We start from the raw sequence: 13,227 nt of genomic DNA, 5'->3' as shown, positions 1-13,227 counted from the left end.
GAAAGAGAGGAATAAAAACATCAATGTGTGGTTGTCTCTCATGAGACCCCTACTGGGGAACCGGACCACAACCCAGGCATGTGCCCTGACTGGGAACTGAACCAGCAATCCTTTGATTCCTGTGGCTCAGTGGATTGAGTGCTGGCCTGCACTCAATCCACTGAGCCACACTAACCAGGGCTTGTACTGCTATTTTTAAAATTGTATTTGTTACTCACTGACTTCCTACTGTAGAAGATAAAATTTAGCCCTTTACCACTATACATACTTTCCTTAACACAGTTCCCCTCCTCCATCTTCATAATGTACTTATTTGTAATTTTAAGTGAAATCAGTTATCCAAGTTTACACTTTGAAAGTGCTGCTTACAGGTTAGCCAAGCAGGATATACTGTAATTCTGTTTTTGATCCTAAATAGCTGTTGTTCTGGTATTAATTTTTTATTTTATTTAGTAGTGGCTCATTTTTGTTGTTTCTTTTCTACATACCTATATCTAGTTCATTCACAAACTCTCTAATAGAATAATAAAAATTATCAAAGTGGTCAAATATATCAGACATTCTAATTTCTCATGTAAGCTAGCATGGCTTTCTTCATTCTCCTGCTCCACTCTCTCTAGTTTGCTATTATCTATTATCCTGGTGCTTCCTTTCACCTCTCTTCTGTGTTTAGATCCCTTGTTTCCTGGACCTGTATTTTCCTTTCTTTCTGGTATAGAACTCAGGGAAAGAGTACATGGACAGTAACTTTCTTTTAAGGCCTTATATTTCTGAAAATGTCTTATTCCACTCTTAGTGATGGTTTGGCTGAGTATAAAGCTCTGAATTGGAAATAATTTTTGTCTTTGAGTTTTGACAACATTGCCGTATTGATTTCTAGCTTCCAGTGTTGCTGTTGAGCAATGTCGTTTTTTTTTTTAACTTTTTTTATTATTGTTCAAGTACAGTTGTCTCCATTTTCCCCCTAGCACTCCCCTGCACCTCAGCCATCCCCACTTCCCACCCTTGATCCTACACTCCTTTGGTTTTGTCCACATGGCCTTTATACTTGTTCTTGAAAACCCTTTCCCTACTTCCCCACCATTACCCACTCCCACCTCTCCTCTGGTTACTGTCAGTTTGTTCGTAATTTCAGTATCTCTGGTTATATTTTGCTTGCTTGTTTGTTTTGTTGATTATGTTCCACTTATAGGTGAGATCATATGGTATTTCTCTTTTACCACCTGGCTTATTTCACTTAGCATAATGCTCTCCAGCTCCATCCATACTGTTGCAAAGGGTAGGAGCTCCTTTCTTTCTGCTGCATAGAATTCCATTGTGTAAATGTACCATAGTTTTTGATCCACTCATTTACTGATGGGCACTTAGGTTGCTTCCAGCATTTGGCTATTGTAAATTGTGCTGCTATGAACATTGGGGTGCATAGGTTCTTTTGGGTTGGTATTTCAGGGTTCTTAGGATATAATCCCAGCAGTGGAATTGCCAGATCAAAAGGCAGTTCCATTTTTAGTTTTCTGAGGAAATTCCACACTGTTTTCCACAGTGGCTGCACCAGTCTGCATTCCCACCAACAACAGTGCACTAGGGTTCCCTTTTCTCCACACCCTCTCCAACACTTGTTGCCAAAGGTAGGGGGCAAAGTGGATCAGTCAAAGTCATTCTGATTCCTGGTCCATTCTATGGGACTTTTCTTTTCCTGTTTGGAGGCTTTTCGGATAGACTCTATAAAAAGAGCATTAGTCTTTACAGTGATTACTTTCTTTGTGATTTAAGTAAGAAAATCTTTCTTCTCTTGAGTTTTGTTGTCCTAATCAACATAAATCCTTGCCCTCTAAAGTAAAAAAAAAAAACCCTAAAGGACAATTTAATCATGCTTTTCAAGTACATATGGTAAAGGGCAAATATGCAAAGGATGATAACTATCATCCTTTATGTTTAGGAAATAAAAAAATTACAAACTGCAACATAGGTTAGATTTTTATTTCATAAACTTTTCAAATATTGCATACTGTGCCCTCCCCTCTCTTGTATTTTCTCATGCATTGTAGGTCCCATACTAAACCTATTTAACTTTACTTGAGTAACATTTCCTAAATTTATGTGACCACCAGTATGTTTTCTTTTTAATTTTTTAAAAAGGAACATCATTAACATATGTATAACACAGTTGGGGAAATGCCAGATAAGACGTAGACTTTCCTGGCTACAAAAGAGCAATTAAGCAATGGAATAAGTAACCAAGAGAAGCTGTGTATGTTCCTTTTCCAGAGGTCTTTAAAACAGGACATCTGTTTTAGGCGTAGTCTTGTTTGAACAATAGGACTATGCTGGTGTTTCTTCCTCTTCCTGTCCCCTAGTGGTAGCATTGGAGGCTGTTAGCCCACCTTTTACATGATTCTAGTACTTTGGTTATTAATATGTACAAACATGACAACTACTACAATAATTATATTTATTGAGAACTTATTCAGTGTCTGGCCCTATGCTAGATGCTTTAACAAATTCATAACACAGTGCAGACAATGCTAAGTAGGCAACAAAACCTGGATTCTTATTTAGTCAGCCTCTATCCTACAGGGTGCTCATGGGCAAATCACTTTGCCTCATTTTTCTTCATCTGTCAAATGAGGAACTGAGATGATCTCAAAAAGACCTTTTCTACTCTAATATTTCGGGATGATTTTTTGTCTCTGGATATTAGCTATTACAAGGGGAAAAGAATTAGAAAATTTCCAGGTCAGTTTACACTGAAGAATGATTTGCATGAATGAATAAGGAGGGGCTGGATAAATACGTTTGGATACCAAACTGAAACAAAGAAAATACTGAAAAAAATTATTTATTGTCTCTTTAAGGTCACCTCCAAGAAAACCACTAAGTTTTAGAGATTCTATGAAAGGTGTTTTACTGGCACATACTTTTATTGCACAGCTTAACACATTTTTTAAGTAAAGCTTTCATTTGAGAATTATTCTTCATTGTATATCCCAGCTTCCTATACCCGGAATATTGAAGGTATTCAGTTTAGAATGTTAAGTGTGCAGCCTATGGAGTTTTAGACCCTCTGGGTAAATAACCCAGCTCTAATACTGCGTAACTGTGTGTTTTTAAACAAATTGCTTATTTCCATATCTTTGTCTCAGTTTCCTCTTCTTTAAGGAGAATTATAAGTTCTCCCTCATAGGAATGTTGTGAAGATTAAATGGGACAATCCAAATGTTGTATTTGGCACAATACTTATTAATAGAACCCTAAATCTTTGTTAAGTATTAGGGTTCTATTAATATTAGCTAATGTAATTTTTAAGGACATGCAGCATTTCCCCAAATATTCTAATAAAATTTTTCTTTTCATAAGGGGTCACATAAAACCTCAAAGGTAAATTGTGTAGTTCCAGTGCTTGATTTAATAATTTAGCATCTTTTCTGACCCTTTTTCATACTCTCAAATAATGATGCCTGTAAGATTAGAGCCCTGGCTGGTGTGGCTCAGTGGATTGAGCGCTGGCCTGCAAACCAAAGGGTCACTGGTTTGATTCCCAGTCAGGGCACATGCCTGGGTTGTGGGCCAGGTCAGGTCCCCAGTAGCTGGTACCTGAGAGGCAACCACACTTTGATGTTTCTCTCCCTCTTTTTCTCCCTCTCTTTCTTCCTCCCTCACCCTCTGTCTAAAATAAATTTTAAAAATCTTTAAAAAAATTAGAGAAGTTACTTTATTTTTTTCATATTGGTTGTATCTTTGTTTGAAGTATATTGTACAAATATTGTGGAAAGTCTGCCCATTGAGTATAATAGAGTTTAAAACCAAGTTTGAAGGTCTAAGATAAAGAACACATATTCATGTCCTTCCTCACAATGTCTGCCTAGAGATATCTGCATAATAGAAACACACTAAAAGTTGTGAAATTGATAGATATACCTTAAGGCAGCACACTCCTGTCACCCAGCTGGAAAGTTAAGACTCTGCTACTTTTCCCTGAGAAGAGCTGTTGTTTATACTAATTTTTGGTTCATTTGTTCTTTCATGAGTAATTGCACAGAATAACAAAGAGCACCTACTTAACTTACAGCTTGGCAGAAACAGTAGCTTATGTTTTCTAGAGACAAAATTGGAAGCAGGCTCCCTGGACCCATCTTCAAGACAAAATAAAATAAAATGTCTAGGGAACCACTGTGTCTCCCAGTAAACATAGTCCATGAAGTAATATTGTTTAGGTCAAGATGTCCTAGAATGAGAGGATAGGGAGAAAGTAAAGGACAAAGGGAAAATATGTATTTGAATAATATGTTTTCAAGATGAAGAGGCAAGTTGTTTTTCTTCCTTACTTTGTCTTTTCTACATGGGAATATAAATATTTGTAGGATCCTAATCTTCCTTCTGCAATTATCAAAAAATAACAAGTGAGTATACAGTTGTCAAGGGGGGGTTATAGCTTAAATTGTATTTCATTTATAATATAGAATATCACCATCCTTTCTGTGGAGCTTAAGTCTTAGCAAAACTAAACCATTGAGAAAGTATCTTTATTTTTTCCATTTTTCAGAGAAAAATGGATACTTATTCTACCCTTCTCTATAAAATATGATAATTCAATTAGCAAACATTTAATAAACAACTGTGCATAAATACTAAAGGGAAAACAGAATAATAAGACGTTGTCCTTTTGCTCCAGTACTTGAAATTGAATGGCAGAGATATTTATCCAAATAATTATATCAGAGTTAAGAAAGAAGTACAAAATATTGTGGGAACACAGAGAATGGAGGGTATTTTTAAGTTGGAGAATTCATGAAAGGTTTCATGGAGGAAGTAGCATTTGGACTATTGTAGGATTTCCCACTACTGTGGGAAAGACTCATGGGATTGTGATGTGTAGAAGTGAAGGATGGGAAGAAGATAGAGCAGCCTGAGCACAAAGATGAACAGACTAGAAAATGTAGACTATATTTAACCTGGTCAGAAGAGGATATGCCTAAGTACAGACTATACCAAGAATGGAAGTGAGGATTGGGATCAATAGTGGAAAAGATCACTAGTGGGAAAAGCAGGTGAGGGCTGTGCCAGGGAGAGACTCGAATGCCAAGCCAGGGTAGTTTAATTTGCTGTGTAGCTCAGAGCTTCTCCTGCTTTCCCACCAGTATGCCCTTAATACATTAGCAAAGACATAGCATTCTTGGGGCCAGGGATAAATAGGTAGAGCACAGAGGATGTTTAGGGCAATGAAGCTCTTCTATATGATACTGTAGTGGTGGGTACATGGCATTACGCCTTTATCAAATCCCATAGAGTGTACAACACAAAAAGTAAACCCTAATGTAAACTATGGAGTTTAGTTAATAATTATGTATTAATACTGGTTCATCAATTTGTAGCAAGCATGCCACACTAATGCAAGTGTTAATAATAAGGGAAATCCAAGTTAATAATAGAGGAAATTGTGTGTTTTTAAGGCATGGGAGAAAGGGGAAAGGGTATATGGGAGCTCTGTACTTACTGCTCAATTTTTATGTAAACCTAAAACCACTTAAAAAAATAAAGTCTTATTTTTTAAAAAATCATATCCTTTTGGCCGTGAAATATACTGCAAATACAATTTTGTAGGAGTTTCATATTATATCTTTAAAATCACATGAATTTTTATTCTATTCATTTGCACATAAATGACTATTTTAACATTAAAATTTTCCCCCAAACATCAATGAAATCAATGACCTATAAGGATATGACTTTTGTATTAAGAAGCATGGCTTTAGTTGACAGCAAGTCATTGACGTCATGTTAAAAGTGACACAAAACAAAATTAAACTGGTAAAATTATGAGCAATCAATTTTTCTTGCAACACAGGTATTTTCTGTATCCTTATTTTCATTTCCCAGTCTTCATACAGAGGCATATACTTTACCTTTAAGTCACTTAGTGAAACTTTATTTTGTTTACAATAAGCATAATGACACATAGTTGGTAACCAACTTTTATGGATATTACAATTGAAACCAGAGAGGTATATTTTGATATGAAGGTAATTTATACCTAGAAAATTTTGAAATAAACCTGCTGAGGAGATGGGCAAAGTAAATGGAGTGATCTGGGTTGCACAGGTTTAGATGTATTTTGAGACAAAGAATTCAGTTCAGTGTGTGCCCCTGTCATTGAGAACACAAACTTTTTTCTGGCTGTCATTGAGACCCATATGACCTTTAAGCTATCACCAATGCACATTCCTCTTTTTGGCATCTAGTATTTACACTGTAACTCAGATAACTTAAGGTTGTTTGGGTACTTACTTATGTAGATATTCAGACATGTGAACCCAAATGGTGCCTAATGAGTCCTCTTGGAACCACTGAAGCACATTCATAGGACTAGTCTCCTTATTTGTGTGCTCAAGGCACTTTGTTTTCCTTATGAAGACCACAACTGGAATCTTTACCCTCATGCAAAAATCAGCCTTTGAGAGTAAATTCCTTAGCTCTCTGCTTGCTGGGAAATACAAGAGACCCATTCCCAGATACCCCTAGAAAAACAGCCCTTCCTCCATGAAACATTTTTATTAGTGAGAGAACAGGGTTTCTGGATCAGTCTTGAGTTTGTCTCTACTTAGTAGCTGTTGGACCCTTGGCAAGCCTCTTTACTTCTCTAGTCCTAACCTCCTTACCTCTAAAGTGATGTTAATATCTTGAGTTACATGGAATAAAAGGTAGAGTGTGTCTGCAATGTGGGAGGTAGCTGATAAATACTAGTTTGCTTTCTCCCTTCCCCACATCATGCTAAAATTTCATCAATTCATTTAGCATTTAATAAATAAATGTTTAACAAACACCTACCATGAGCCAAGCCCTTTGCTAGGAGATGAGGATATTAATTACAAAAAAGACAGATAAACATATATGATTTCAGGTACCCTAGAATTTATGAGCAATTCATTTTTTTGCCTTCAATGTCAGCAATCTCAAATTCCCATACCTCTCTACTGGTATTTTTGACCAAAGGGTTAACATTTAATATACTGTCACTGTGCTTTTGGCACCACTTTAATAGTCAACTGCTTTCAGGTAAACCAAGTCAGACAGGTTCTCATTGCATAAAAGTCTTGAAGTCTACCCACTTCAGTCACACACAGGTCCACATTAAATACTTAGAACCAAAATCTCTCAGGGTTTTATTTCACTTACTGTGACCACAAATCACATTTAGAAAAATGCATGTGGCATGTATCATCTTAAGCAGGAAATTCATGAAGCAGTTATTCTATGGCCTTAGAATCCATACCAGTGTTCTTACCTTTGTTTTTTTATATGTTTTCTTGTTTCCATTTCTATTTTGTCTTGGGGTGGTTTAAAATTAATTCTGGTCTAGATTCTCATTTTAACATTTCCTCATTGATAATTGAATATGTTTTCACATATTTTAACCTCTCTATTCTCAATGTGGGGAATACCTTCTCCTTTTTAAGGAAAGCTGTATGCAAGGAAAACTTATTTGGGTATTTTCATTGCACAGAAGAGATATTTTCTTTTTAAAAACATTTTATTTATTTATTTTTAGAAAAAGGAGAAGGGAGGGAGAGAAACATCAATGTGTGATCAGTTGCCTCACATGCCCCCAAGCGTGGGACCTGGCCCACATCCAGGCATATGCCCTGACTGGGAATCTAACCAGCGACCTTAAGAAAAAAAAATGTTTTACAATACAGTTAAATAATAAATCCTTATATAAATTTAATATATCAACTTTTCATTCTGGCCAGCATGGCTCAGTTGGTTGGAGCATCATCCCATGGACCAAAAGGTCATGGGTTTGATTCCTGGTCAGGGCACATACCCAAGTTTCAAGTTCAATCCCCACTGAGGTGTGTATGAGAAGGTACAAGAAGGCAACCAATTGATGTTTCTCTCTTACACTGATGTTTCTCCCTCTCTCTCTCACTCCCCCCACTTCCTGTCTCTCTAAAAGCAATGGGGAAAAAATGTCCTCGGGTGAGGATAAAATATACATGTGAGTGTGTGTGTACATACACACACACACATATACATGCATATGTATATACACATATATGTATATATGGTGAGCAATCCTATATATGTATATATGTATGTGTATATACACACACATATCCCAACTTTCCTGTCATATAAAAGCATTATAAATATGAATGGAGGAGCAAACTTTTTATCCTGAAGAGAAAAATATTTAGGATATGTCATATCAAGAAAGTAGAATTGTCCCAGAACTCCATACTCTTAAAAGTTATTAACAAACTTGATTGATGATCTTTTATAAAAGATAATGAGAACTGGGCTGTCTGAAGGACATTTATGTCAGTGCACTGTACACATTGGTACTGTTGTAGGGTTCTCTACTGTGATATCCAGGTAAGCAGTGACTTCTTTTAGTAAAACCATCTGGGCAGCACTAAGAAGGTGGTTATGTTTTCTTCTCTCATTGTGATAACCTAGATGAAATCACTTTACCAAACATTCTTTCAGTTCCCTTTCTGCATATCTTCAGAGGACTGCTCTGTCCTCCAGGACCAATTTCATAGCTATTCTTTTTTTACGTTTCAGAAATTACCATGGTTGACACAGAGATGCCTTTTTGGCCCACCAACTTTGGAATCAGCTCCATGGATCTTTCTGTAATGGATGACCACTCCCATGCCTTTGACATCAAGCCCTTCACCACCGTTGATTTCTCCAGCATTTCTGCTCCACACTATGAAGACATTCCTTTTGCAAGAGCTGACCCAATGGTTGCTGATTATAAGTATGACCTGAAGCTCCAAGAGTACCAAAGTATGATGTTTATTTTCACTTTTAAGACTACTAAGCTAGCATTAGACTAATCTCAATAACACTGGAGTAAGTGCTCCAGAGACTGAAACTGTGTAGAGAAGACATTTATCATTCACTTAGTCATCCATTTATCAATGAAATATTAAGTATTTATGATATTCCAGAAAGGAGAACAATGAATAAATACCCCAGATTGTCCTCTCCTTTTTTTCCCTTCTTCCTTTTTCTCTCCTTTTTTTTCTTTTCTTACTTCTTCTTAGGAACATTATCCAGCAAGATTATATTGCCAGGTATAGCTCAGGCTGAGTAAGAGTCCATCAACTTAAAACTCTTTTGGCCACTTGTTACTAAGTAACAGTTTGCTACCTTATCAACAATAAATTGCTAAATTATAATCCAGTTTTTCTTATTCTGCCATTTAAGAAGCTTACTGAAAACTATTTCAGCACAAATTAAATTTTGACAATTTAGTCAAATTTATTATTGATAAATCTTCATGTAATTAACTCACTTCACACTGAAACATCAGACCAAGAAAAACTAAACTGCACTTTCAAGATAAAATAAATTTCTATGATGCTATTTCCTTGATTTTTATCTCTTTGTGTACTGATATGCTGGTTTTCCAAAGCCACCAACTATGTAATTGGTAACCATTACTTGACAGTAAGAACTTCCTGTATTTCTAGTTTTCTTTAGATAAACACTAAACTTGGTTATATTTACGTGTGTGGTTTTCAGTAAGCCTAATAAGGAAATATAATCGCTCTGATCCTAACCAATGGAAAAGTAGTGTTTAATTTCCATAGGTTGTTTCACTCTGTATCAAAGATCATTTTACAAACCACCTTTTCTGACTCAACACTGATGGTAACCTGGTCTCTTATTTGTCATGTACCTTCAAGTTGGGTTTCCCGTTACCTTTTTTCATGGCAGTGGTCCTTCTGTGTTTCTTTTGCAAGAGTTTTAAAATACTTTTAAAATGTAATATTTAAATTAAAATATACAATTTAATATTGTGAAAATGCCAAATACAGTACATTATGTAGTAAAATAACCTTAATTATGTCAAATACTATATGTTGTCTTTTAGAGCTTTAGTATTACGGGGCATTGGAGGGTCATAGAACCACAGGCTTAATTTGCTTACCTGTTTTATTTATACAGGTGAACCTCAGAGGGGTTGTGACTTGTCTGTGATTACAAGGACTACTTTTTTCTGTGTCTTTGTATGTTCCATAGTGCTACCACACTTAACTAATAAAAGTGTGGCATTAAAGTATACTATAGTACTTCCCCTATTGCCTTTTTAGCATTGTTTTTCATGTAATAATGACCTACCTGCTCACATTTTTCTCTGCACAGGTGCAATCAAAGTGGAGCCTGCATCCCCACCTTATTATTCTGAAAAGACGCAGCTGTATAATAAAACTCATGAAGAGCCTACCAACTCCCTCATGGCAATTGAATGCCGTGTCTGTGGAGATAAAGCTTCTGGGTTTCACTATGGAGTTCATGCATGTGAAGGATGCAAGGTAAAAAATAACTTCTTTCTTCAAAGAATGTGCTGAAAATTTACCTATTTTTTTCATTTCCTGTTTCAAAATCACGACAAGGAATTGAGATAAAATTGTCAAAATTTTTTTTAAAAACTCACTATTTAGATGATATAACATATGAAAACCTAAGAAAATTAATAAAAGCAGGGTTACTTTGTCTCACTATTTGTTCTCCAATTTGGACCTATGAGACACTGATCTAATTTAACCCTCATATCTTGCAGGTTTTTTATTTTTAAGTGACTTGATCTAGGTATCAAGGCAAGATACTGATGAGCTGGCCCAAAATCCTGAATCTTCCAGGGTTTTTTTCACTGTACCATGTAATATTTTATATATGTAAGGTTTGATTGATTGATAGATAGATAGATAGTCTTCGTTTGAGCCTTAGAACAGTCCTACAAGGTTGAACTCATTTATGGCCACTAACAGATACAGGAATTATGAATTTATGAGACTTTCTCATGGTCATTTGTTAGTAAATGACAGAGCTAGGACTAGAACCTATCTCACATGACTCCTAAACCAGTACTCTATTTTCTTATTCTTATGGACAGGTAAAGAGATATAACTATTTTGGAAAGGAAATACTTTTTCTCCTCACCTTTTTTCTTTCTGAAAAGAGGCATTTTGGAAAGTTCAAACATTTAGTAATATTTTGCCTGAGTTGCCTAAATAGAAAATGTTAATCTACTCATATTTTAATATGTAGTCTTTTAAAATAATTAATTTTAATATACTAAGTGTATAACATAGTAATAGAATAGTTTTTGTTATATGCTCCAAGGCTTAGAATAAATCATTCATACTTACCTTATAAAATAAATGTTTAGTTTTTATAATTTTTATGAATATAATTTATAAATTGTGTATATTTTATAAATATAAAAATAATTATAAAATATTTATCTTATAAAATAAACACTGCTTATATTATATATCACATTTAATCCTCAGTTGGGCTATTTATTCAGAATAAAGGTATACAGCAGCTGGTAGGTAGGCATTAGAATATCTGACTTCCTAACTGGATTGTGGGCCAAAAAAGGAAATTAATATTTATTGAATTTCTACCATGCAGATATTGTGCAAGATGCTTTTGTATGTATCATTTTTAACCACATTCTGCCTAAGTTTTCACATCTATAAAATGATGGTTTTGAGCTGTAGCTGGTGTGGCTTAGCTTGGTTGGAGCACCATCCCATGACCAAAATATTGTGGGTTTGATTCCTGGTCAGGGCACAGGCCTAAGTTGTGGGGTCAGTCCCTGGTCTGGGCACATATGGGAGGTAACCAGTGTTTCTCACTCTCACTTCCTTTCTCCCTTCCTCTCTCTCTAAAAACAGTGAAAAAATGTCCTCAGGTGAGGATAAAAATAAATAAATAATTGAATTAGTTGAATAAGTTGAATTAAATGACCTTTAAAATCTCTGCAATTCAAAGAGTTTATTACTCTGAGGCAACTAATAAAGTGAAAAGAGGCAAGCTAGTAGTCACTTGGGCCACTTGCCCAAAGTCACTAACCAATCACATAAACACTTTAGCCCTTAAGTCATCATATGTGTAAAATAACTTTGTTAGATTAGCTATCCAAGGTCTTACTCATCTCTAAGGTCTAAACTTCTAAAATTACTGCTTGAAAAATGCCAAGCAATATATGCTTTCATTTAGAACACTTAAACCCATTGATTCTGTGATTAAAACCAAACTAAAATATGTGTGGTCTTACATGAAATAATTATGGATAGTTAGTTATTTAAGATCTCAATGAGTAATAAAAATGTCATTTTATGGCATTAGATTTATACATTTTTAAGTAAATTTTTGATAAATCCTGAGAAATACCTCAAGAACCCATTCAATTTTGGTCATCTTGGTCATTTATATTGATAAATAATTTAAAACAGTATGAATGGTTAAGTTTCCACAATAAATTATTGTTTTTATGGGCTGATATAACATTTAGAAAACTAGAAAGTTTAAGTAAATAGTTTGACCATGTTTCTGCTAGTCATACCTTTGTGGAGAGTTAACATTACTGAGAATAGCTAAAATTTGACAGACAGAAATATTGTCAGCAGTTGGTTATAATGATAAAGGCTAAGTTCCAAAGGCACAAAAACCTTGAAGATAAAAGCAAGCAAAGAAGAAAGGTAGCAATTAAAAAAAAGAAGGGAAAGAAGAGGGAAGAGAAAATCCCTATACCTTTAAGTTAGGAACAAAAAGGGTTCTAAGGCAGAGATGGGGAATAAACTCTTAATAAAACCTGAAAAATACAGGGGAGTTCTTAACCTACCACAGAAAAATAAAAACAATAGATGAAAATTAGGAGTATTGTATACTTACATTCAGTAACTTATAAGTCATCCAAATATGAATTACAGACTTCCTAGACTAAAATACAAAGGTTATGCTAACTTTGGGAGGGAAAATAAACATCTACTCACTTTAAAGATAAGAGTAAGCAAAATGTCAGTGAAATAATATAATTCGTCTTCTACAAGTTAACAGTTCTCAAAATGTGGTCTGGAGACTTCTAGGGGTCCCTAACACACTTTCAAAGCACCCATGAGATTGAAACTATTTTCATAATAATACTATGTTTTTATTTACCATTTTCACTCTCATTCACTCAGGAGTATAAAGTGGAATGTTCTAGAACTGCATGGCATGGAATGACAAGACAGCTTTGATGGTTAATGAAACCAAATATCTGTCTATATGTTTTTATACATAAAAATTTCTGAATTTTAACTTCTCCTCTGGTAAATACCATAAAGATAGCCCACATAAACTAATGCTCTCTGCATTCCTCAATAATTTTTAGGAGAGTAAGAGGTCCTGAGACCAAAAAGTTTGAAAACCACTGTTACA

General features: G+C 35.0%; 1 protein-coding gene across 4 annotated transcripts in view; it reads left to right on the top strand.

Moving 5' to 3' along the window:
* Positions 1-13,227, top strand: part of PPARG (peroxisome proliferator activated receptor gamma) — a 149,449-nt gene that overhangs the window by 83,051 nt on the left and 53,171 nt on the right. For all 4 annotated transcript variants that reach the window (XM_036030788.1, XM_028518765.2, XM_028518764.2 and 1 more), the window contains 2 exons: positions 8,566-8,793; positions 10,159-10,328. In XM_036030788.1, the coding sequence (XP_035886681.1) occupies positions 8,574-8,793; positions 10,159-10,328 (390 nt within the window). In that variant the 5' untranslated portion in view covers positions 8,566-8,573. The remainder of the gene's footprint in view (positions 1-8,565; positions 8,794-10,158; positions 10,329-13,227) is intronic.

Source organism: Phyllostomus discolor, chromosome 7 (assembly GCF_004126475.2).
Source record: "Phyllostomus discolor isolate MPI-MPIP mPhyDis1 chromosome 7, mPhyDis1.pri.v3, whole genome shotgun sequence".
Classification (NCBI taxonomy): Eukaryota; Metazoa; Chordata; class Mammalia; order Chiroptera; family Phyllostomidae; genus Phyllostomus; species Phyllostomus discolor.
Note: the sequence above shows the minus strand (reverse complement) of the source record. Positions and strands in the feature narration are given on the sequence as shown.